Source organism: Oncorhynchus clarkii, chromosome 9, assembly GCF_045791955.1.
Source record: "Oncorhynchus clarkii lewisi isolate Uvic-CL-2024 chromosome 9, UVic_Ocla_1.0, whole genome shotgun sequence".
Classification (NCBI taxonomy): Eukaryota; Metazoa; Chordata; class Actinopteri; order Salmoniformes; family Salmonidae; genus Oncorhynchus; species Oncorhynchus clarkii.
In genome coordinates, this window is record NC_092155.1 from 56,942,817 (window position 1) to 56,969,744 (window position 26,928).

Sequence of the window (26,928 nt, forward strand, 5' to 3'; positions counted from 1 at the left end):
GTCTTTCCAACAGACACCAGGGTTATCATCTACTACCCACCCTCACTCTCCTGTTGCCATGGCAACCCCAGAAACACATTATCACAGGATGACATATTTTCTCTATGAATAAAACGGCAAGAAACGGAATAAGAATAAATGTCAAGAAACACAACGAGAATAAATATTAAGAAAGAGAACAAGAATAAATGCCAAGAGAACGAGAATAAACGCCAAGAAACGGAACGAGAATAAATGTCAAGAGAAAAGAGAATGAATGACCAAGAAGAAATGTGTTGCTTTCTACGTGCGTTCTGAGTTTTACAAAGAAACAGAAGAAAGTGGTTTAATATAGCCACTTACAAGTACTATACAGGCACAGCTATAGCAAAACCAAGAACCAGACAGACATCAGCATAGGGATATGGTTTAATTGATGAAATAATGGAATGGATATGATAGAAACCTGATAAATGGTCAGGAAGTCCTGAGTATACTGTTAAAAAATATAAAACAAAATACAACTTAAAAACAGTCAGTCCTCTTTCAAATATCTATTTTACCCTGTAAAATGTACAGTAGCATCTACGTAGTGCAACTTCAAAATTAAGATAAAATGATTAAAACAATGTATAAAAGGCATTCTGCTAACACCAAAGCAGCTCTTTGCCCCTAAATATGAATCAGCGAGACATTTGGAAGTGCCAGTCTTGTGCTGCAGTAAAACTGTTCATGGACATGAGTTTCATTCAGCCTTTTCCACTGCTCTTCATCCATGGTTTACCAGCAGGTTCTGAAAACAAGGAGAGGACAATGTCAAATCACCAATACTTCAGATCAATACACAGCCCAACACACACGTCTTCAAACTCACTTCAGCTCAATTGTTAACAAAATGTCTACCCAGCACCTGACTTCCTTCTGTCTTGTAAGGCGAGCACCATGATTTCCGCTCCTCTGTCAGACCTGTCCATTAGATAATAACGTCTGCCCCGCCCCCCTGACCTTAGTGCTGTGACGCTAAGGTCAGGGGTGTGAATAGTATGTGTGACTAGGGGGAGGAGTCTCTCTTCTAAATCAGCACCCACCAAAAGTCAGCCCGAATGATGTCTATGGTCAGGTCAGGTAATTGTAGTGATTCTCTCAGTGGGGCGGAACCACTGGCACTTTCATAGAGAGTGCTCATAGATTACTGTTGGAGAAGACCTCTCCATATCTGACAACAACAAAGAAGCATACTGTACAGCCACAGTTTATCCATTCATTCAGAGAAAGAAGCAAAGATGGAAAGAAATTTGAAAAAAATCATTAGCTTGTTAGTGATGGCCTTAGTCTTTAAAAACGTTTCTAGAATGTACCCACTGGGCAAAAACGGGTTAAATGAAATCAATGTTGTTTCCAAACCATTTAAAATATTAATCTATGTGAATCCAATGACATGTTGACATTTTGGTTGATTTCACATTGAATTGACACCTCACCAAATGTAAATCAAAACTAAACGTTGAACAGAAGTCTGTTGGTTACTGTAGGCTCTGACAGCATCATAACTAGATTTGGTGCAGAAATTGGTTCCAGGTGATTCATAGAGCACTTCCTGCGTCCTCATGTATTCATTTGGCCAGAGCTCTGAAAGCATCCAGACACTCAACAGACCGACAGAGCCAAGCATGAAGAGCAAAGTGCTGCTGCAGAGGGGGCAGGAATAACGGCATGTTACAGAGGTTCATCTGGAACAATGCTCGGAACCTTGGCAGGCCAGGCAGGAACCAGGCAGGATGCAGAATGGGATATTGACCTGCAGCGTGAGGTTAGGACACACTGAGAAGCCTGCCGAGACACACAGCCAATCAGAGAGCAGCAGAATCAATACGCCTTACGTCATGACCAAGACCACAACACATCCCATCAGAGCACAGTGTGAGGGACGTGGCTGCTCGCCACAAACCAACGCCTCCACCTGCAGGGAAAGTATGTGTGTGTGTGTGTGTCAGGGAGAGACTTGCAGAGCTTGCCAATTAAGTTCCCACAGTGTGAATACATGCTCTGCAAGTGCACACTTGTTTCACTTTATCTGGGGGGGATATCTATTGACTAACTCTAACCCCAGTCAGAGTTAAACACACTTACAGACAAACAGACACGTACACACACCTTTAAAAATGTAATAGGTTCCCCTATAGTTCTCGTGGGGGCTATAGTAGTGTTTGAGCTGTTGTAGGGTCAGTCTTGATTAGCTAAGAGGTTTTCCTCAGCAGGAAGCTCTGACCACTGGGGTCAGACAGCAGCATGTTGACCGCTGACCTCTAAATAATCACCACAGTGATGAGAGGTCAACCCAGAAGAGAACACACAGTGGCAAGAAAAAGTATGTGAACCCTTTGGAGATTCCTGGATTTCTGCATAAATTGGTCATAAAATGTTGTTATCTGATCTTCATCTAAGTCACAACAAGAGACAAAGACAGTCTGCTTAAACTAATAACACACAAACAATTCTACGTTTTCATGTATTTTTTGAACACCGTGTAAACATTCACAGTGCAGGATGGGAAAAGTATGTGAACTCTTGGATTTAATAACTGGCTGACCGTCCTTTGGCAGCAATAACCTCAACCAAACGTTTTCTGTAGTTGCGGATCAGACCTGCACAACGGTCAGAACTAATTTTGGACCATTCCTCTTCACAAAACTGTTTCAGTTCAGCAATATTCTTGGGATGTCTGGTGTGAACGGCTCTCTTGAGGTCATGCTACAGCATCTCAAATCGGGTTGAGGTCAGGACTCTGACTGGACCACTCCAGAAGGCATATTTTCTTCTGTTGAGGCCGTTCGGTTGTTGAGCTTCAATTGGCGGACAGATAGCCTAACATTCTCCTGCAAAATGTCTTGATAAACTTGGGAATTCATTTTTCTCTCTATGATAGCAAACTGTCCAGGCCTTGAGGCAGCAAAGCAGCCCAAAACCATGATGCTCCCTCCACCATAATTTACAGTTAGGATGAGGTTTGTATGTTGGTGTGCTGTGCCTTCTATTCCTCCACACATAGTGTTGTGTTCCTTCCAAACAACACAACGTTAGTTTCATCTGTCCACAGAATATTTTGCCAGTAGCGCTGTGGAACATCCATCCATCCATCTTTTGCGAACTTCAGATGTGCAGCAATGTTTTTTTGGACAGCAGTGGCTTCTTCCATGGCGTCCTCCCATGAACGGCATTCTTGTTTAGTGTTTTACGTATTGTAGACTCGTCAATAGAGATGTTAGCATATTCCAGAGATTTCTGTAAATCTTTAGTTGTTCTTAACCACATTGAGCATTCTGCGCTGTGCTCTTGCAGTCATCTTTGCAGGACGGCCGCTCCTAGGGAGAGTAGCAACCGTGCTGAACTTTCTCCATTTATAGACAATTTGTCTTACCGTGGACTGATGAACATCAAGGCTTTTACAGATACTTTTGTAACCCTTTCCAGCTTTATGCAAGTCAACAATTCTTAATCTTAGGTCTTCTGAGATCTCTTTTGAGGCATGGTTCACATCAGGCAATGCTTCTTGTGAATAGCAAACCCAAATTTTGTGAGTGTTTTATTACAGGGCAAGGCAGCTCTAACCAACATCTCCAATCTTGTCTCATTGATTGGACTCCAGGTTAGCTGACTCATGACTCCAATGAGCTTTTGGAGAAGTCATTAGCCTAGGGGTTCACATTCTTTTTCCAAAATACACTGTGAATGTTAAAATGATGTATTCAGTATTGACAAGAAGAATACAATAATTTGTGTGTTATTAGTTTAAGCACACTATGTTTGTCTATTGTTGTGACTTGGATCAAATTTGATTACCAATTAATTAATTAATTAATCCAGGTAATTCCAAAGGGTTCACATACTTTTTCTTGCCACTGTACATGCGAACTATGACCTCTGTGACTGTGTCTGTGAGTGATGTTAAATCGGTCTGATGTTGTTCTGTGTCCTAGAGTCAGAACTGAGCGATTTCCCCTTGGATAGGCCAGCTGTAAAGTCTAAATTGTCTATATTGCAAAAGTTTATGAAAACAAAAATTTGTTTTTTGGTCTTAATTTATGGTTAGGGTTAGGCATTCAGGTTAGCAGTGTGGTTAAGGTTAGGGTTAAAGTTAGGTTTAAAATCAGATTGTATGACTTTGTGGCTGTGCCAGCTAGTGACCACTCTGCAGAGCTGCCTCCAGAACACGATTCATGCCAAAAGGCTAACCTGCGTGTCCATACAGAGAAATCTAACCAGCTGAAGGTAGAGAGTGAAAAGGAGTGTCTGTACATTATTGATGATTAGACTTTTCTTTTCTTTCATCTTTATCAATTAAAAATAAATAATTATTTTGCAACTTCCATACTTAATTTATGGAAAGTGAATTTATGCTGTATGTCACGATACACAGTCAGTTTAGAAAGCAGTCCATTTTTACAGCCAGGAACATATCTCAACCATCTGGTGACAACATTCCATCTGAGAGGAAAGTTATACTAGCCTGATTCCTCCATGGCAGGGGGAGGAAAGTTATACTAGCCTGATTCCTCCATGGCAGGGGGAGGAAAGTTATACTAGCCTGATTCCTCCATGGCAGGGGGGAGGAAAGTTATACTAGCCTGATTCCTCCATGGCAGGGGGGAGGAAAGTTATACTAGCCTGATTCCTCCATGGCAGGGGGGAGGAAAGTTATACTAGCCTGATTCCTCCATGGCAGGGGGAGGAAAGTTACACTAGCCTGATTCCTCCATGGCAGGGGGAGGAAAGTTATACTAGCCTGATTCCTCCATGGCAGGGGGAGGAAAGTTATACTAGCCTGATTCCTCCATGGCAGGGGGAGGAAAGTTATACTAGCCTGATTCCTCCATGGCAGGGGGAGGAAAGTTATACTAGCCTGATTCCTCCATGGCAGGGGGAGGAAAGTTATACTAGCCTGATTCCTCCATGGCAGGGGGAGGAAAGTTATACTAGCCTGATTCCTCCATGGCAGGGGGAGGAAAGTTATACTAGCCTGATTCCTCCATGGCAGGGGGAGGAAAGTTATACTAGCCTGATTCCTCCATGGCAGGGGGAGGAAAGTTATACTAGCCTGATTCCTCCATGGCAGGGGGAGGAAAGTTATACTAGCCTGATTCCTCCATGGCAGGGGGAGGAAAGTTATACTAGCCTGATTCCTCCATGGCAGGGGGAGGAAAGTTATACTAGCCTGATTCCTCCATGGCAGGGGGAGGAAAGTTATACTAGCCTGATTCCTCCATGGCAGGGGGAGGAAAGTTATACTAGCCTGATTCCTCCATGGCAGGGGGAGGAAAGTTATACTAGCCTGATTCCTCCATGGCAGGGGGAGGAAAGTTATACTAGCCTGATTCCTCCATGGCAGGGGGAGGAAAGTTATACTAGCCTGATTCCTCCATGGCAGGGGGAGGAAAGTTATACTAGCCTGATTCCTCCATGGCAGGGGGAGGAAAGTTATACTAGCCTGATTCCTCCATGGCAGGGGGAGGAAAGTTATACTAGCCTGATTCCTCCATGGCAGGGGGAGGAAAGTTATACTAGCCTGATTCCTCCATGGCAGGGGGAGGAAAGTTATACTAGCCTGATTCCTCCATGGCAGGGGGAGGAAAGTTATACTAGCCTGATTCCTCCATGGCAGGGGGAGGAAAGTTATACTAGCCTGATTCCTCCATGGCAGGGGGAGGAAAGTTATACTAGCCTGATTCCTCCATGGCAGGGGGAGGAAAGTTATACTAGCCTGATTCCTCCATGGCAGGGGGAGGAAAGTTATACTAGCCTGATTCCTCCATGGCAGGAGGAGGAAAGTTATACTAGCCTGATTCCTCCATGGCAGGGGGAGGAAAGTTATACTAGCCTGATTCCTCCATGGCAGGGGGAGGAAAGTTATACTAGCCTGATTCCTCCATGGCAGGGGGAGGAAAGTTATACTAGCCTGATTCCTCCATGGCAGGGGGAGGAAAGTTATACTAGCCTGATTCCTCCATGGCAGGGGGAGGAAAGTTATACTAGCCTGATTCCTCCATGGCAGGGGGAGGAAAGTTATACTAGCCTGATTCCTCCATGGCAGGGGGGAGGAAAGTTATACTAGCCTGATTCCTCCATGGCAGGGGGGAGGAAAGTTATACTAGCCTGATTCCTCCATGGCAGGGGGAGGAAAGTTATACTAGCCTGATTCCTCCATGGCAGGGGGAGGAAAGTTATACTAGCCTGATTCCTCCATGGCAGGGGGAGGAAAGTTATACTAGCCTGATTCCTCCATGGCAGGGGGGAGGAAAGTTATACTAGCCTGATTCCTCCATGGCAGGGGGAGGAAAGTTATACTAGCCTGATTCCTCCATGGCAGGGGGAGGAAAGTTATACTAGCCTGATTCCTCCATGGCAGGGGGAGGAAAGTTATACTAGCCTGATTCCTCCATGGCAGGGGGAGGAAAGTTATACTAGCCTGATTCCTCCATGGCAGGGGGGAGGAAAGTTATACTAGCCTGATTCCTCCATGGCAGGGGGAGGAAAGTTATACTAGCCTGATTCCTCCATGGCAGGGGGAGGAAAGTTATACTAGCCTGATTCCTCCATGGCAGGGGGAGGAAAGTTATACTAGCCTGATTCCTCCATGGCAGGGGGGAGGAAAGTTATACTAGCCTGATTCCTCCATGGCAGGGGGAGGAAAGTTATACTAGCCTGATTCCTCCATGGCAGGAGGAGGAAAGTTATACTAGCCTGATTCCTCCATGGCAGGGGGAGGAAAGTTATACTAGCCTGATTCCTCCATGGCAGGGGGAGGAAAGTTATACTAGCCTGATTCCTCCATGGCAGGGGCAATGGCATTTATTTTCTGCTCAGATAGTTTTGGGGCATAAAGGAAAGGAACCGAGCACTCGTCCTTTCTCCATGGCAAAGGCTTAGCTCAATTGGAAATTCATCTTATCTGATGACTGGCAGGCAATTGGAATTCCTGGGCGATAACCTCCACTCCGCCACAGAGACAGGCAGGCAAGGACATTTTTTCCCAGAGATGTGATGCAAGTGCCTGTTTTTCCACTAGGAGCTTTCCTGTGTGGAGAGATAGCTGCTCCTAGCCCCTGATGTATTATTGACTATTTTACATGTATTATTTCTGATGATTGTATTGACGAGGACAGGGATCAATTGCTTTAAAGTTGCACATGAAAGTGAGCACATCAACCCAGCCTTGGGTGGGGAAGTCAGGATGCCACAAAAAACAACCAACACGTTTATTTTACTAAAACATTTTAGAAAAGGGGAGACATTATTTTAAGGTAACCCCACCCCCCCCCCCCCCACCCCCCACCCCCCCAGACGGCCAGGCAGGCTGTACATTTATCTCAGCTGGGGGCCTTACACAGCCTTTAACCCACGGGGATAAAGCAGGGTCCAGGCACAGGCGTTCTGTGAAATGCGCTACAGAAAAGCCAAAGTGTGCCGATTGTTCAGCGTTTGAGGTGGCTTTCAACTCCACAATACGTGGGCCCTGGACCTGTGTTATGATCTGATCTATCACACAGAGAGAGAGAGAGAAACAGAGAAAGAGAGGCTGGTGGCACAAGAGGAGAGGCTCTGTGGAAAGGTCAGCCAGCAACCCCTGGAGCCCATTGTGTCCATCCCTTCACTGATGGACGTTTGAAAGCTTTGTGTTGACTGTGCCGCCTGGGCCACAGCGCTAATGAAAGCCCAAAATGGTGGCTTTGGATTCATCTTGATGTGCTGTTCGATAGCACTCAGTGAAACAACAAAAGAGATGGAGGATAGAAAAGGGAAAGAGAGAGAGAGGGGAAGGGGTAGAGCAAGACAATGTTTAACGCATCACTGTTAATGCTAGACCACTTTGCCGTTCCGTGGTAGAAACTACTCCAGAGGTGAGATATAGCTTTATCAATCGTCAATGTATCCTGGAAGGCATTCGGAAAGTATTCAGAACCTTGACATTTTACATATTTTGTTACGTTACAGCCTTATTCAAAAATGGATTAAATTGTTTTTGTTCCACATTAATCTACACACAATAAAAAAGCAAAACATTTTTTGTACTGCCCCTGAACAAGGCAGTTAACCCACTGTTCCCCGGAAGGCTTTCATTGTAAATAAGAATTTGTTCTTAACTGACTTGCCTAGTTAAATAAAGGTTAAAAATAAATAAAGTCAAAATAGTTTGTTGAAGCACCTTTGGCAGCGATTACAGCCTTGAGTCTTCTTGGGTATGATGCTACAAGCTTGGCACACCTGTTTTTGGGGAATTTCTCCCATTCTTCTCTGCAGAACCTCTTAGGCGCTGTCAGGTTGGATGGGGATTGTCGCGGCACAACTATTTTCAGGTCTCTCCAGAGATGTTCAATCCGGTTTAAATATGGGCACTGGCTGAGCAACTCAAGGATATTCAGAGACTTGTCCCGAAGCCACCTGCGTCGTCTTGGCTGTGTGTTTAGGGTCGTTGTCCTGTTGGAAGGTGAAGCTTCACCCCAGTCTGAGGTTCTGAGCGCTCTGGAGCAGAATTTCATCAAAGATCTCGCTATACTTTGCTCTGTTAATCTTTCCCTTGATCCTGACTAGTCTCCCAGTCCGTGCCGCTGAAAAACATCCCCATAGCATGATGCTGCCACAACAACGCTTCACCGTAGCGATGGTGCCAGGTTTCCTCCAGACGTGACACTTGGCATTCAGGCCAAAGAGTTCAATCTTGGTTTCATCAGACCAGAGAATCTTGTTTCTCATGGTCTGAGAGTCCTTTAGGTGCCTTTTGGCAAACTCCAAGCGGGCTGTCATGTGCCTTTACCTGAGGAGTGGCTTCCGTCTAGTCAATCTACCATAAAGGCATGATTGGTTGAGTGCTGCAGAGATGGTTGTCCTTCTGGAAGGTTCTCCCATCTCCACAGAGGAATTCTGGAGCTCTGTCAGAGTGAACATAAGGTTTTTGTCACCTTCATGACCAAGGACCTTCTCCCCTAATTGCTTAGTTTGGCCGGGCGGCCAGCTTCAGGAAGAGTCGTGGTGGTTCCAAACTTCTTCCATTTAAGAATGATGGAGGTTGTGTTCCTGGGGACCTTCAATGCTGCAGACATTTTAGGTACCCCTCCCCAGATCTGTGTTTTGACACAATCCTGTCTTGGAGCTCTACGGATAATTCCTTCAACATCATGGCTTGGTTTTTTCTCTGACATGCATTGTTAACTGTGGGACCTTATATAGACAGGTGTGTGCCTTTCCAAATCATGTCCAATCAATTGAATTTACCACAGGTGGCCTCCAATCAAGTTGTAGAAACATCTCAAAGATGATCAATGCAAACAGGATGCACCTGAGCTCAATTTCAAATCTCATAGCAAAGGGTCTGAATACTTATGTAAATAAGGTATTTCCATCTTTAATTTTTAATACATTTGCAAATATTTCTAAAAACTTGTTTTCACTTTGTCATTATGGTAGTGGTTAGAGCGTTGGGCCAGTAACCGAAAAGTTGCTGGATCGAATCTCCGAGCTGACATGGTAAAAATCTGTCGTTCTAACCCCTGAACAGGCAGTTAACCCACTGTTCCCCGATAGGCCGTCATTGTAAATAAGAATTTGTTCTTAACTGACTTGCCTAGTTAAATAAAGGTTAAAAAAAATAAAGATTGAGGAGGAAAAAAAATGTATTTAATCCATTTTAGAACAAGTCTGTAACGTAACAAAATATGGAAAAAGGGAAGGGGTCTGAATACTTTCCAAATGCACTGTGTGTGCCAGCTTGACAGTACTAGAGGTTGGGAAGACCATACAGTATGTGAGACGGGGGGGCTTTCTCTGGTCCTAACAAGGGGCTTAGCAGCTAATGGGCAGGTGAGGTGAAGCTGAATAAATTAATGTGGGCTGAGAAAGCGAAAGAAACAGAGTGAGAAATGAGAAAGACAGACTGAAAGAAGAGAGGGAGATAAAGAAACAGAGTGAGAAATGAGAAAGACAGACTGAAAGAAGAGAGGGAGATAAAGAAACAGAGTGAGAAATGAGAAAGACAGACTGAAAGAAGAGAGGGAGATAAAGAAACAGAGTGAGAAATGAGAAAGACAGACTGAAAGAAGAGAGGGAGATAAAGAAACAGAGTGAGAAATGAGAAAGACAGACTGAAAGAAGAGAGGGAGATAAAGAAACAGAGTGAGAAATGAGAAAGACAGACTGAAAGAAGAGAGGGAGATAAAGAAACAGAGTGAGAAATGAGAAAGACAGACTGAAAGAAGAGAGGGAGATAAAGAAACAGAGTGAGAAATGAGAAAGACAGAGACTGAAAGAAGAGAGGGAGATAAAGAAACAGAGTGAGAAATGAGAAAGACAGAGACTGAAAGAAGAGAGGGAGATAAAGAAACAGAGTGAGAAATGAGAAAGACAGACTGAAAGAAGAGAGGGAGATAAAGAAACAGAGTGAGAAATGAGAAAGACAGACTGAAAGAAGAGAGGGAGATAAAGAAACAGAGTGAGAAATGAGAAAGACAGACTGAAAGAAGAGAGGGAGATAAAGAAACAGAGTGAGAAATGAGAAAGACAGAGACTGAAAGAAGAGAGGGAGATAAAGAAACAGAGTGAGAAATGAGAAAGACAGAGACTGAAAGAAGAGAGGGAGATAAAGAAACAGAGTGAGAAATGAGAAAGACAGACTGAAAGAAGAGAGGGAGATAAAGAAACAGAGTGAGAAATGAGAAAGACAGACTGAAAGAAGAGAGGGAGATAAAGAAACAGAGTGAGAAATGAGAAAGACAGAGACTGAAAGAAGAGAGGGAGATAAAGAAACAGAGTGAGAAATGAGAAAGACAGAGACTGAAAGAAGAGAGGGAGATAAAGAAACAGAGTGAGAAATGAGAAAGACAGAGACTGAAAGAAGAGAGGGAGATAAAGAAACAGAGTGAGAAATGAGAAAGACAGACTGAAAGAAGAGAGGGAGATAAAGAAACAGAGTGAGAAATGAGAAAGACAGACTGAAAGAAGAGAGGGAGATAAAGAAACAGAGTGAGAAATGAGAAAGACAGAGACTGAAAGAAGAGAGGGAGATAAAGAAACAGAGTGAGAAATGAGAAAGACAGACTGAAAGAAGAGAGGGAGATAAAGAAACAGAGTGAGAAATGAGAAAGACAGAGACTGAAAGAAGAGAGGGAGATAAAGAAACAGAGTGAGAAATGAGAAAGACAGACTGAAAGAAGAGAGGGAGATAAAGAAACAGAGTGAGAAATGAGAAAGACAGACTGAAAGAAGAGAGGGAGATAAAGAAACAGAGAACCAACACACCCTCGCTGTCACCTCTGTCACAAAGCCGAGCAGAACATTTAGAATAATCCATAGCGACAAAACTGAGTGCAAAAATGAGTGCTTATAATTCCCATTATAGTAGTGCTACTGTAGTGCACAGCACAGCAAATTACAGTACAGAAAAACAAAAGCCAGACTCTTTCATAAACGGCAGGGGAGACACTTTACATCAGTGGCTGGGTGAAGAGGTTAACATTGTGATTGTGATGGAGGCAGGTGTCATGACGCTAGCCCTTTCAGTGAGTTGGCTAGCAGAGATGTGAACAACCCCCCTCTCCTGTTAGGAGGGGGGGGGGCAGTTTTATAACTTAACCCCCACATCATAAATTCCATAAAGAGACTCTCCCTGGCCATGCAGTATGGAGAGAGTGTTTCACAGTAGAACAAAGGAACTCCTGCCAAATTCTACTACATTCCAGAATTTGAGAATTGAACAATATGTGTGTAAACGGCCGGTGGAGAAGCCAGCTACGACCCGGTCCATTTTGTTTCATGTTTGTGACCTCATGAAAGACAATACAGCCACATTACCCTAACTCTGTTTATACAGGTTCCTCATTTATGAGGCTTGCATCTAAATATTGTATAAAATGAATGAGTAAAGATGAAACTACTTGTGAAATGATGTAATGTGATGTTAACCTTTTAAAATGAGAGAATTTGCCTTCATTGTAAAGTTTAACTGTCAGGAGCCAAGCCCCAAGTGAATAGACATTGGTTGTAAATTATGAACCAACCCCTTTTCTACATTTCTATAAAAGCCCCCATGACCCAATGTCACCTAAATTCCAAATATGGGAGGACTAAAAAGGGCTAATTCTAATTTCAACCATACAGGCCAGGAAACGTGACAGCTTGCACTACACGTGAAATAGTATGAACTCTGAACTATTGATCACCCAAGAAGAAGTGAGTCCTAGATTACAGCCTAACAGACTGAAGCTGGAAAGGTGGAAATCTAGTACGAGAACACTGACCGACGTGGACGAATCTCCAGAGTGAGATGAACCTCTCAGACCACGCATACCTCGGTGTAAGCTGAGGTGGTACAGGTTTGAGTACCAAAACTAGAAAACTATACTACGTGGAGCATTGGCTACACGTCTGGAAACGGTTAAACGCTGAGACTATCGATCCCTACAGAATAAGAGCAAAACTAAGATACTAATTACTAGTCTGCAGCTAGAAACTATGTAAACCTGGGATGTGAATACCGACGACCGCCAAAACATCTACTCTGAGAACCATGGACGCCTGACGTATCCATACAACAGACAGTATCAGGAGCCGCCACTATGAGTAGCCAGAGACTCTCTGATGAACTGACTGACAATTCCAACAGAGAAGACAACTACATAATGGCGTAAATATATTGATTGCAATTATTCCCGAATGAGCGAGCGTTCATGTGCAAAGGATTAGCATTTCAATTAATATAATTAATTAATCCAGTGTGTAGTGATCCATTTGGTCTTTCCCGCTCTCTCAGTTCACACCCCCTTCACTTTGTCCACACTTTAATAAGTAAATAAATTATAAATTTGTAATCTGAAGATTTTTCGTGGTGCCCCGACTTCCTAGTTAATTACATTTACATGATTAGTTTAATCACGTAATAATAATTACAGAGAATTGATTTGATAAAATAACAGTCTTCACTTTTAATGATGCCATAGACACGACACAGGTTATGAACCAAATGAAGAGGCCGGGTTTTAAGTTGGAAGACCTTAGTGACTTCAGAGCTACATTGATCGTTTTTACTCCAAACAGGCAGAGATGCGCACAACGTCTTGTATTGTGATGGAGAAAACAAATCGATCCACTTGTACATTTACCTCTCTGTTTTCATCTGTTGAAGAAAAACATGATTGTGACTTGCTCTAGAATACCATTATAACAGAAATGTTCCAGTATACCCTTTCCTTGAACAATACTTAGGCCCTGAAACCAAACTACCATTAAAAAACACACATTACATAAACCTTTGCAATTGTTGGACTAAATTGGAAACAAATTTCCCCCGATGCGCCGTGCTATTCACTAGTCAAGTGTGCCGTTATTGCATGTTGTGTTGTCTGAAAACAATGTGCCGAATAGCAAGGTGACGCCAGAGAGATAATGGTCTTGGATCTGATTGGCTGCTTCTCCGAGCCTGGATCAATTCATGTCTGAAAGGAGGGAAAGGCTTTTTATGACGACGCCTCAGACAATAAGAACATTAAACCAGTGAATCCACTGTGAAAGAAAGAACGAGGAAGAAACATAAAAGAGAGATATACCGGGAGGTCAAACACAAACAGAAAAACACAATTACAGCTCCTGCCCCTTATACTACTACTACTACAACAACATCTCTCTCTCTGTCTCTCTGTCAGATTCTGATGACTCTAGAGAGAGAGAGACAGAGAGAGAGACAGAGAGAGACAGAGAGACAGAGACAGAGAGAGAGAGACAGAGAGAGAGAGAGAGACAGAGAGAGAGACAGAGAGAGAAAGAGATAGAGAGACAAAGACAGAGAGAGACAGAGAGAGACAGAGAGAGAGAGAGAGAGAGAGAGAGAGAGAGAGAGATAGAGAGAGAGAGAGAGAGAGGCCAAAGTTTCCAACCTCCGACTGCTGTGTTTGACTTCACACACCAGTGTGCTCGCCGCGCTGGGGTTTCACATTGAAATAATTGGAATGATTCTCCACTGCAGGCCTGGTTGACTATGCCTCTACTGTGTGTGTTGCTGTGTGTTCTGGGCTGCAGTCAGATAGATAACTAGTGATTAGGGCCAGTCCCTCCACAGCCTGGCTCCTGCCTCTTTAATGAGGCTCTGCTGAGGGCCACAGAGAGCAGAGAGGGGGCTCTTCAGTCTAACACACTGGACTGGCTCTCTCTCACAGGGCGATGGTCTGGCTGTCACCACTGTCACCCTCTTCACTGGACACTGACTGAATCACAAGAGGTCATAGAGCTGTGACAGCCTCTTCACCCTACACATGGATGGAACACTAACCTATGTAATTGCCAAAGAAGACTGAAATAAAACTAAGTGAAAAAAGTAAAGTGCCACTAGACAGGGAAACTTTGTTGTACAACTTATGCTTATGCTCTTGAAGTTTTGCATCTGGCAAAAGTTTAACTGGTGTGAATTTAGACATACAGTATGTTATAAGTTGCAGATGTATGTGATGAGTATTGAAGGCTTTGGCTGTAGAATCGTAGTTACTTATCTGGAATCAGCTATAGAAGTGTAGCTACTGGTCTGGTCCATATTCAGCTGTGTGTGGAGCAGTGATTACTGCAGTGTGACAGTCTGGTTGGACAGAAGCCTGCGGTCTGTATAGGCCCTGTGCAGCCAGGAACACTTCATTAAGGCTGAGTGATGAGGGACCTGGACTGGCATCCCTCTCCGTGTCCCTCTGCTGTCCGTCTCTCTTCACCTCCTTAAATAGCACTCCTCTCTCTCACTCCCAGCTCCTCCGTCTCCTGCTTTAAGAGACCTAGTCCATGTACTTATTCTCTTTCCCGATCTGTTTCTTACCTCACCTTTATTTCTTATCTGTTGTTTTTATTCCTATATTTCTTCTCATCTCTCTGTTGACAGGGTGTTAACAGTGTAATATCTGCCCTGCAGTATGAGTTCAATCTAAAACACAGATCAATAGGTTTTTCTCACTTGAACTTAAAAACATCAGCTCCCTCAGATCTACTGTAGAACCATACTTATGTCATCCTGAGGAAATACGGAGTTCATTTGCCTTGATTTGATCTGTTCACACATCATTAAATCCTCAGACACAGCATACATTCCCATTAATCATGTTAATAACAGCCCTCGATCACTGGGGCTCACCCAAGGCTACAAAGCAGATAGGTTGACCTGCCGGCCTGCTGTTGTGGTCTCTCAACTTCCATAGACCAGGAAGGGTCCAACAGCTTGGCTAGTTAACCAAGCTGCTGGGGAAATTCTGCCCTTGCCAACGGACTGAGTGGATCGAACATAACGCACCCAGTAAATCTACAAAGTGTGTCCTGATGGACAGTGGAGCTGACGGCTGATGGCGAGGAGCAGGTTTGAGAGAGAGAAAGTGTGTTTGTGAGGTTGACAGGATTAGAGTAGCGCTGGCAGAGGAGCTTGTGTGTCTCAGAGACCTATGACAGGCAGGGGCGAAGACGGTGACCCCAGGGTCTGAAATGAAAATAAACTTGCCGCATCGGCAACAGCGCAGGGCAGCCAATCAGAGAGCTGAGGTTGCAGAATTGTCAACATCAGGAGCTCAGGTAGGTTAAGACATGAGGTGGCAGCTTCCGTACAGCACAGGGACAGGTCAGAACTGAGTAGCACACCGTTAGAAAAAGGCAGACAGAATCTCAGCAACAAATACAGACTGTCCTATAGGCCAGGGGTTCCCAAACATTTTGCTTCGTGAACCACCAATGAAAACATACCCAGACCAAAATAATAAGTAAAGAACTGATTTATAAAAACTTCTGATTGAAAACATTTAACTGATGATAGATTTTCCTGTGAATGTATAATAATGAAATTACTAAATGACATCCAGCGACCCAGTTTGAGACACACTGTAAACAAAATAACTGCAGTTGTATAAAACATAAAAGGTGGTGAATATCACTCCATGTGGGTACATTAGCTTCTGGAAAAAGACAAATATACAGCTGAAGTCAAAAGTTTACATACACTTAGGTTGGAGTCATTAAAACTCGTTTTTCAACCACTCCACAAATTTCTTGTTAACAAACTATACTTTTGGTAAGTCGATTAGAACATCTACTTTGTGCATGACACAAGTCATTTTTCCAACAATTGTTTACAGACAGATTATTTCACTTATAATTCACAGTATCACAATTCCAGTGGGTCAGAAATGTACATACACTAAGTTGACTATGCCTTTAAACAGCTTGGAAAATTCCAGAAAATTATGTCATGGCTTTAGAAGCTTCTGATAGGCTAATTGACATCAGTTGAGTCAATTGGAGGTGTACATGTGGATGTATTTCAAGGCCTACCTTCAAAATCAGTGCCTCTTTGCTTGACATCATGGGAAAATCAAAAGAAATCAGCCAAGATCAGCCAAAATAATTGTAGACCTCCACAAGTCTGGTTCATCCTTGGGAGCAATTTCCAAATGCCTGAAGGTACCACGTTCATCTGTACAAACAATAGCACGCAAGTATAAACACCATGGGACCACGCAGCTGTCATACCGCTCAGGAAGTGCAAATCGATCCCAGAACAACAGCAGAGGACCTTGTGAAGATGCTGGAGGAAACAGGTACAAAAGTATCTATATCCACAGTAAAACTATATCGACATAACCTGAAAGGCCGCTCAGCAAGGAAGAAGCCATTGCTGCAAAACCGCCATAAAAAAGCCAGACTACGGTTTGCAACTGCACACGGGGACAAAGATTGTACTTGAACTGTTTGGCCATAATGACCATCGTTATGTTTGGAGGAAAAAGGGGGCGGCTTGCAAGCCGAAGAACACCATCCCAACCGTGAAGCACGGGGGTGGCAGCATCATGTTGTGGGGGAGCTTTGCTGCAGGAGGGCATGGTGCACTTCACAAAATAGATGGAATCATGTGGAAGGACAATTATGTGGATATATTGAAGCAACATCTCACGACATCAGTCAGGAAGTTAAAGCTTGGTCACAAATGGGTCTTCCAAATGGACAATGAGCCCAAGCATTCTTCCAAAGTTGTGGCAAAATGGCTTAAGGACAACAAAGTCAAGGTATTGGAGTGGCCATCGCAAAGCCCTGACCTCAATCCTATAGAACATTTGTGGGCAGAAGTGAAAAAGCGTGTGCAAGCAAGGAGGCTCTGTCAGAAGGAATGGGCCAACATTCACCCAACTTATTGTGGGAAGCTTGCAGAAGGCTACCCGAAACATTTGACCCAAGTTAAATAATTCAAAAGGCAATGCTACCAAATACTACAGTGCCTTGCGAAAGTATTCGGCCCCCTTGAACTTTGCGACCTTTTGCCACATTTCAGGCTTCAAACATAAAGATATAAAACTGTATTTTTTTGTGAAGAATCAACAAAAGTGGGACACAATCATGAAGTGGAACGACATTTATTGGATATTTCAAACTTTTTTAACAAATCAAAAGCTGAAAAATTGGGCGTGCAAAATTATTCAGCCCCCTTAAGTTAATACTTTGTAGCGCCACCTTTTGCTGCGATTACAGCTGTAAGTCGCTTGGGGTATGTCTCTATCAGTTTTGCACATCGAGAGACTGACATTTTTTCCCATTCCTCCTTGCAAAACAGCTCGAGCTCAGTGAGGTTGGATGGAGAGCATTTGTGAACAGCAGTTTTCAGTTCTTTCCACAGATTCTCGATTGGATTCAGGTCTGGACTTTGACTTGGCCATTCTAACACCTGGATATGTTTATTTTTGAACCATTCCATTGTAGATTTTGCTTTATGTTTTGGATCATTGTCTTGTTGGAAGACAAATCTCCGTCCCAGTCTCAGGTCTTTTGCAGACTCCATCAGGTTTTCTTCCAGAATGGTCCTGTATTTGGCTCCATCCATCTTCCCATCAATTCTTCCCTGTCCCTGCTGAAGAAAAGCAGGCCCAAACCATGATGCTGCCACCACCATGTTTGACAGTGGGGATGGTGTGTTCAGCTGTGTTGCTTTTACGCCAAACATAACGTTTTGCATTGTTGCCAAAAAGTTCAATTTTGGTTTCATCTGACCAGAGCACCTTCTTCCACATGTTTGGTGTGTCTCCCAGGTGGCTTGTGGCAAACTTTAAACAACACTTTTTATGGATATCTTTAAGAAATGGCTTTCTTCTTGCCACTCTTCCATAAAGGCCAGATTTGTGCAATATACGACTGATTGTTGTCCTATGGACAGAGTCTCCCACCTCAGCTGTAGATCTCTGCAGTTCATCCAGAGTGATCATGGGCCTCTTGGCTGCATCTCTGATCAGTCTTCTCCTTGTATGAGCTGAAAGTTTAGAGGGACGGCCAGGTCTTGGTAGATTTGCAGTGGTCTGATACTCCTTGCATTTCAATATTATCGCTTGCACAGTGCTCCTTGGGATGTTTAAAGCTTGGGAAATCTTTTTGTATCCAAATCCGGCTTTAAACTTCTTCACAGCAGTATCTCGGACCTGCCTGGTGTGTTCCTTGTTCTTCATGATGCTCTCTGCGCTTTTGACGGACCTCTGAGACTATCACAGTGCAGGTGCATTTATACGGAGACTTGATTACACACAGGTGGATTGTATTTATCATCATTAGTCATTTAGGTCAACATTGGATCATTCAGAGATCCTCACTGAACTTCTGGAGAGAGTTTGCTGCACTGAAAGTAAAGGGGCTGAATAATTTTGCACGCCCAATTTTTCAGTTTTTGATTTGTTAAAAAAGTTTGAAATATCCAATAAATGTCGTTCCACTTTATGATTGTGTCCCACTTGTTGTTGATTCTTCACACAAAAATACAGTTTTATATCTTTATATTTGAAGCCTGAAATGTGGCAAAAGGTCGCAAAGTTCAAGGGGGCCGAATACTTTCGCAAGGCACTGTAATTGAGTGTATGTAAACTTCTGACCCGCTGGGAATGTGATGAAAGAAATAAACACTGAAATAAATCACTCTACTATTATTCTGACATTTCACGTTCTTAAAATAAAGTGGTGATCCTAAATGACCTAAGACAGTGAATTTTTACTAGGATTAAATGTCGGGAATTGTGAAAAACAGAGTTTAAATGTATTTGGCTAAGGTGTATGTAAACTTCCGACTTCAGCTGTACCTAATACATTTGGGGTGGGCAATAGACACGGGAGCATTTACTCTAAAGGGAAAGTCTGCATAAAGCAGTCCAACACATTCAACATTCAACACAGGCTGGAGGTGTAAACTGCTGCAGGACAGGTGGAGGCCAGAGGGAGGGTTGAAGGTTCACTCACTCCTTCCCAAGGCTGACAATGGGGCTTTGGGAATAATGCCCAGACTTTAACACAAAAGCCTCCATTGGCGGTCTATGCCAAGTCTGGGCTACAGAGAAGGGAGTGCACAGGGAGAAAACAGCATTAAAAGTTTGAGGTCTAAAACCGACCCTGGTCGTACTGCAACATCAATCCGGCATCAGACACGCTACCCTAACCAGCGCATTCTCATCGCTCCCTGTCTCTTTCTCTCTCTCTTTCTCCCTCCAACCTTTTTCTTTTGTGCTAAATGCAGGAAAGCTCAAAACATCTATCACCATCAAAGTCAGGGCATCTCTCGCTCTCTCTGTAAATTACTTGAGAATCCAGTGGAGCGTGGAGACGGATCAGGCAATCTCAACTCATTATCCGAGACAGGGACAATGGTGGGCACCTCCCAGCCTCCTCCTAGCCTCACGCGCTCCCCTCCCCAGACGCCACCGCACTGGCTCCGCTCTGGCCTCAGACATCCCCTCTCTAATAAGGCCTGCCTCTGTTCCTCCCCTCTAACCATCACCTTAACCCAAGTCCATCTTCACCAAACAGAGGGGGAGATACACAACACACACACACACCTGAAGATGCCTTTTCTTGCTGAGCATTAATAAGGCAGTGTGTGAGGTCTGCAGTGGGTCTGGACGGTCAGCCTCCTCCTACACTAACTTCAATGAAATCATACAGTAACTAGACTCCATTTCAGACCTGCAAACAATATGTTTATATGACCCCCTTTCAAACAAACCCTTATTGACCACTTATTTGCAGGTATACCCCATTTATACAGATCAGTGGGTAACTGGCAAATTGGGAGGGGGGGGGGGGGTGTTGTTAAACCATGGGGGCTGTTTGCATTTCTATTTTGGGAAGTGTTTATTAATTTACTTGCAAAAAAATCAGAGAACCAGTCCCACAGAAGCGATAGCTTTATTTTGGTTACAGGCTCTGTAAAAATTCAGGAATCATGACTAGATCTTCAGGTGGGTTTTATATTCCCCCTACACCTTTCAGACGGACAGAAAAGCTGGTATAAAAATGCAGGCATGGTAAATTAGAGGGATTTTGGTCTGTGTATGAAAGGGATACCAGCATTTCACGGGAAAGTCTTCTGGTTCCACACCATGTTTACATCAAACTGGCCTCAGACATGGATAGAAAACACTCCATGATGATGTTCACTGCTCTGCAAATTCAATATACTTTAAAATGACTAAAACCAAATCTAAACTATTTTAGATAAAAGAGGCTGAATCCCAAATCACCCCTTCCCCTCGCCCCTCCATTTGCGAGCGCCTCCGCCATATGCACAAGTGTCCCAAAGCTGAGGGTGTGAAAATTATGGAAGGTTTAAGGGCTTATTAGACCCTCCGATTGCCACTTGGACCGAGCCAGCTACTCCGCCGGCTTCACAGTGAAGTGGTATCCCATAACCACCTTATTTTTTAGATTGCGGAATTTCACACAAAATAATGGAGAGGCATGCCTAATTATTAGCCACCTGTATTTGCTTGTGTCTGATTTCAAGGCTTGGCACATATGAAATACCTCCCAAATTAAATGTTAAACTGTTACTGGTTCTTCTCTAGGTTCCTGCCTTCGTAGGGAGTTGTTCCTAGCCATCGTGCTAAGTCCCTCTCTAGGTTCCTGCCTTCGTAGGGAGTTGTTCCTAGCCATCGTGCTAAGTCCCTCTCTAGGTTCCTGCCTTCGTAGGGAGTTGTTCCTAGCCATCGTGCTAAGTCCCTCTCTAGGTTCCTGCCTTCGTAGGGAGTTGTTCCTAGCCATCGTGCTAAGTCCCTCCCTAGGTTCCTGCCTTCATAGGGAGTTTTTCCTAGCCATCGTGCTAAGTCACATCTACATTTCTTGCTGGTTGGGGTTTAGGCTGGTTTTCTGTATAACTACTTTGTGACATCTGCTGATGTAAAAAGGGCTTCATAAATACATTTTATTGATTGATTGATGATAGAGGTTTATATATCTTGTAAAACGATAGGGGATATTTTTCCATTTGAATTTCATGCTTGTTTTATTATTTAAATGTGGAATGTGAACTGAATTCAATAAAGTCACGAGTGTGTCCCGAAGTTGAAAGGTTAATTTTATCTCCTCGTCGCTCTTGAATTCCCCCTCTGAGTTTTGTCAGCAACACGTGACAACGGAGGGCCCTCCAAGCGAGTTGGTAGGGACGAGGGGCTGGTTTGGAATTCACACAGTCTCTTCAAAAGGTATCCCCGACTTCAAACCTCTATCTAGTTGGGCTAATGTAGAGAGAAAGTTCCTTGTTGGCTCAGATTGGTGCGATGGAATGGCACCCACACACACAGGGCTGGAGGAGAGGAGGTTCACAGAGCTGATTAGCACATGCTTTATGAGTACTTGCCATGCAAGGAGCTGGAGCGCCCTGGAGCTTTCCTCGGTGTAGAGCCAGAGCAGACCAGAACAGTGCAGTACGTGGCATGTATATATTATCAAGTGCACTTTCAACTCACAGTAGAATATCATGCTGCTAGTACACAAACTTCAAGGAACTGTCTATATCTAGGGGTAGCACTTTTGTGAAGAGGAGGCTATAAAACTGAAAGGGAGCCAGATTTGACTTGGGGGCAGAGATGCTAGAAACCTCTTTACTTTGACTACTGCATACACTACTGTAGACAAGGTCCAGCATCCCCATAGCGATGGAACTTAAGCTTACGGGTGTTTTAACGATGCATCGTTCCTACAACGACCGAAGATGTAACATGCGGTTCCCAAAACACCACACAGAGAGAACGCTGAAATTAATTTCAATATGATAGAAATATGTAGCCTATACTGTATTGATCTTTGCAGTCATCTCGGTTTTCATTTGAAGCCTCTTTTTATCCTAGGATTGTAAAAATTGCAAATTGGTAACTTTGTATTTGTAGTCGATTTTGCTCTGACGTTATCGGCAGTCACAGCAAGAACGATAAACTTGATTCTGTGATTAGCAGAGATCTTCTGTGTACAGTATAAAGTGACTTGGAAGGGCAGAAAAGCATCTAACAACGCACTTAGCTGTTCTACGAGTGGTCTGAGGTAGTCGGTAAATAACAAGCGCTTTCAAGTGCGACTTTAGTAATGATGGTTTTTGGGAAACAGCTCTGAGATTTAACGATGCTCAGGCGAAGGTTCTAATGATGAACTTAGCCTTAAGATGCTTTTGGGAACCTGGGCTCTGGTTATTTGAAGCAGGGACAAAACTACAGTTTTATATTTACTGGATGTGGTTGGGAAAAAAAGATGAACCGGTGAATTGACTATAAAATATATTTAGCTATTTGTGTAGAAAGAGGTCATGAAAACCTCCAGGCATCTACTGAATGAAAGCCTATAGTGAACACTGACCTTCTTGGCTGCGTCGATGCACTGCATGTACGTTTTGGCCAGGTCTGAGCATTGCAATGTCTGCTCCCGATTCTCCTTGTAGCAGTTTAGGATCTGGGACTGCAGGTTGATGCACACAGGCTCTGTGTTCCTCGCTCTGTGGACACACACAGGTCAAGGGTCAGCCCAAAGGTCATCAAAGAGAAACAGCTTAATGATTTTTATTAGAACACAGCAAGCAACATGTCCAACATTACTACAGTGTATGATCAGTGACATTGTATTTTTGTGAAAATCATTTCAGGTGATTGATGCAGTGACGAGCCGTCATTCAGGTTTTGAGCCCCACATGCTTTGAGCCGCACCTGTTTAAAACAAATTATACAATAATACATTTTTAAAAAATACCTGTTTTGCAAGTAATTCTGGCATTAATTCGTGTCACATATCAGTTTAGCAAACAATGTTTAAAAAAAAGTAAAATGTCAAAATGTCCTTGAGTTAATAAAGAAGCATACAAGCCTAGCTCAGTGCTTTCTGTGGTGGAGGGGTGGTTCATCTTCTCTGGTTGTGCGGTGATTGGCACAGTTTGCGAGCAAACTGATGTACTGTCCGCAGGACATGTTGATGCCACTGAACCAAGGCAGAGAAACCGTAACACTGCACATGTGATGGAGGCATGCGACATAAATCGCTGCTCATGTGCAAGAAAGTTTTCGGAAAGAGACCACTTAACTGCGTCAAAGTTGGTAGACAGCAGTTTTTCCCCCAGTATGTACATTCCTTTCCGACTGCAGAACGTGTGCTACCTCATCAATTTACACACAATACCCCATAATGACAAAGCAAAAAAAGTTATACATTTTAGCAAATTTATACAACTAAAAAAAAACTGAAATATCACATTTACATAACTATTCAGACACTTTACTCATCGCACCTTTTGCAGCGATTACAGCATCGAGTCTTCTTGGGTATGATGCTACAAGCTTGACACACCTATATTTGGGGAGTTTCTCCCGTTCTTCTCTGCAGTTCCTCTCAAGCTCTGTCAGGTTGGATGGGAAGCATTGCTGCACAGCTATTTTCAGGTCTCTATAGAGATGTTCGATCGGGTTTAAATCCACGCTCTAGCTGGGCCACTCGAGGACATTCAGAGACTTTTCCAGAACCCACTCCTGGGTTGTCTTGGCTGTGTGTTTAGGGTCGTTGTCCTGTTGGAAGGTGAACCTTTGCCCCAGTTTGAGGTCCTGAACGCTCTGGAGCAGGTTTTCATCAAGGATGTCTCTGTACTATGCTCTGTTTATCTTTGCCTCGATCCTGACTAGTCTCCTACTGTAGTCCCTCCCGCTGAAAAACATCCCCTCAGGACGATGCCGCCACCACCAGACTTCACCATAGGGATGGTGCCAAGTTTCCTCCAGACGTGACACTTGGCATTCAGGCCAAAGAGTTCAATCTTGGTTTCATCAGACCAGAGAATCTTGTTTCTCATGGTCTGAGAGTCTTTAGGTGCCTTTTGGCAAACTGCAAATGGGCTGTCATGTGCCTTTTACTGAGGGGTGGCTTCCGTCTGGCCACTCTCCCATAAAAGCATGATTGGTGGAGAGCTGCAGAGGCGGTTGTCCTCCCATCTCCATAGAGGAACTCTGGAGCTCTGTCAAAGTGACCATCTTGTTCTTGGCCACCTCTCTGACTAAGACCCTTCTCCCCAGTTTGCTCAGTTTGGCCAGCTCTAGGAAGAGTCTTGGTGGTTCCAAACTTCTTCCATTTAAGAATGATGGAGGCCACTGTGTTCTTGGGGACCTTCAATGCTGCAGACATTTTTTGGTACCCTTCCCCCAGATCTGTGCTTTGAAATAATCCTGTCCCGGAGCTCTACGGACAATTCCTTTGACCTCATGGCTTGGTTTTTGCTCTGACATGCACTATCAACTGTGGGGCCTTATATAGACAGGTGTGTGCCTTTCCAAATCATGTACAATCAATTGAATTTACCACAGGCGGACTCTGAAACATCTCAAAGATGATCAATGCAAACAGGATGCACCTGAGCTCAATTTCAAGTCTCATAGCAAAGGGTCTGAATACTTATGTAAATAAGGCACTGTATGTCTTGTATAATGCTGTATAAGTGATATGCCAGGGAGATACAGTGCCTTGCGAAAGTATTCGGCCCTTTGAACTTTGCGACCTTTTGCCACATTTCAGGCTTCAAACATAAAGATATAAAACTGTATTTTTTTGTGAAGAATCAACAACAAGTGGGACACAATCATGAAGTGGAACTTATTATTGGAATATTGGAATTTATTGGATATTTCAAACTTTTTTAACAAATCAAAAACTGAAAAATTGGGCGTGCAAAATTATTCAGCCCCTTTACTTTCAGTGCAGCAAACTCTCTCCAGAAGTTCAGTGAGGATCTCTGAATGATCCAATGTTGACCTAAATGACTAATGATGATAAATACAATCCACCTGTGTGTAATCAAGTCTCCGTATAAATGCACCTGCACTGTGATAGTCTCAGAGGTCCGTTAAAAGCGCAGAGAGCATCATGAAGAACAAGGAACACACCAGGCAGGTCCGAGATACTGTTGTGAAGAAGTTTAAAGCCGGATTTGGATACAAAAAGATTTCCCAAGCTTTAAACATCCCAAGGAGCACTGTGCAAGCAATAATATTGAAATGGAAGGAGTATCAGACCACTGCAAATCTACCAAGACCTGGCCGTCCCTCTAAACTTTCAGCTCATACAAGGAGAAGACTGATCAGAGATGCAGCCAAGAGGCCCATGATCACTCTGGATGAACTGCAGAGAACTACAGCTGAGGTGGGAGACTCTGTCCATAGAACAACAATCAGTCGTATATTGCACAAATCTGGCCTTTATGGAAGAGTGGCAAGAAGAAAGCCATTTCTTAAAGATATCCATAAAAAGTGTTGTTTAAAGTTTGCCACAAGCCACCTGGGAGACACACCAAACATGTGGAAGAAGGTGCTCTGGTCAGATGAAACCAAAATTGAACTTTTTGGCAACAATGCAAAACGTTATGTTTGGCGTAAAAGCAACACAGCTCATCACCCTGAACACACCATCCCCACTGTCAAACATGGTGGTGGCAGCATCATGGTTTGGGCCTGCATTTATTCAGCAGGGACAGGGAAGATGGTTAAAATTGATGGGAAGATGGATGGAGCCAAATACAGGACCATTCTGGAAGAAAACCTGAGGGAGTCTGCAAAAGACCTGAGACTGGGACGGAGATTTGTCTTCCAACAAGACAATGATCCAAAACATAAAGCAAAATCTACAATGGAATGGTTCAAAAATAAACATATCCAGGTGTTAGAATGGCCAAGTCAAAGTCCAGACCTGAATCCAATCGAGAATCTGTGGAAAGAACTGAAAACTGCTGTTCACAAATGCTCTCCATCCAACCTCACTGAGCTCGAGCTGTTTTGGAAGGAGGAATGGGAAAAAATGTCAGTCTCTCAATGTGCAAAACTGATAGAGACATACCCCAAGCGACTTACAGCTGTAATCGCAGCAAAAGGTGGCGCTACAAAGTATTAACTTAAGGGGGCTGAATAATTTTGCACGCCCAATTTTTCAGTTTTTGATTTGTTAAAAAAGTTTGAAATATCCAATAAATGTTCCACTTCATGATTGTGTCCCACTTGTTGTTGATTCTTCACAAACAAATACAGTTTTATATCTTTATGTTTGAAGCCTGAAATGTGGCAAAAGGTCGCAAAGTTCAAGGGGGCCGAATACTTTCGCAAGGCACTGTATATATACTGTAACTAAGAAAGTAATACTAAGTGTATGTTGTATAGTAAGCTGTTAGTAGCCATGTGTCTCACTCTAAAAATTTAGTCGCTCTCCCCCTCAGAACTTAGCCTACTGTTCTGATTAGGTGGTACACATGTAGTCTGTTTTAGAGAAATGTCATCATCGGATATTGTGAGTGCATTTTTTGCTTGCTTATGTGCCCCTATTATTTAGCCTACTATTCTGACTTGGTGTACAGGGAGAATACTGTAAGAATGGCACATATTCTGAATTCTGTCGCTGTCCATTTCAAAAGTGCTGAACGCACAGGAATATCTCAGCTCGTCTATCTCAGCTCGCTCATGTCTTAATCGAAATTACAGCTTGCCCCTTATCCGTGCATCGTTCCCTTATGTCATAGTTTGTACATCTACATTGTTATATTGCTTATATAGGTCTATCTTATTCATCATTTTAGGCAATGTTAGAATGATGCATTTCATTGTTTTGCTTACTTTGTGTATTATAATTAGCTCATGTGCTTTCTCC

General features: G+C 43.4%; 1 protein-coding gene across 2 annotated transcripts in view; it reads right to left on the reverse strand.

The window, feature by feature from the left end:
• Window positions 1-390: 390 nt before the first annotated feature.
• The window catches only part of LOC139417299 (coiled-coil-helix-coiled-coil-helix domain containing 6a), a 64,767-nt gene continuing 38,229 nt past the window's right edge, over window positions 391-26,928 (reverse strand). For both annotated transcript variants that reach the window (XM_071166563.1, XM_071166562.1), the window contains 2 exons: window positions 22,624-22,759; window positions 391-772 (listed from right to left, as the gene is read on the reverse strand). In XM_071166563.1, the coding sequence (XP_071022664.1) occupies window positions 749-772; window positions 22,624-22,759 (160 nt within the window). In that variant the 3' untranslated portion in view covers window positions 391-748. The remainder of the gene's footprint in view (window positions 773-22,623; window positions 22,760-26,928) is intronic.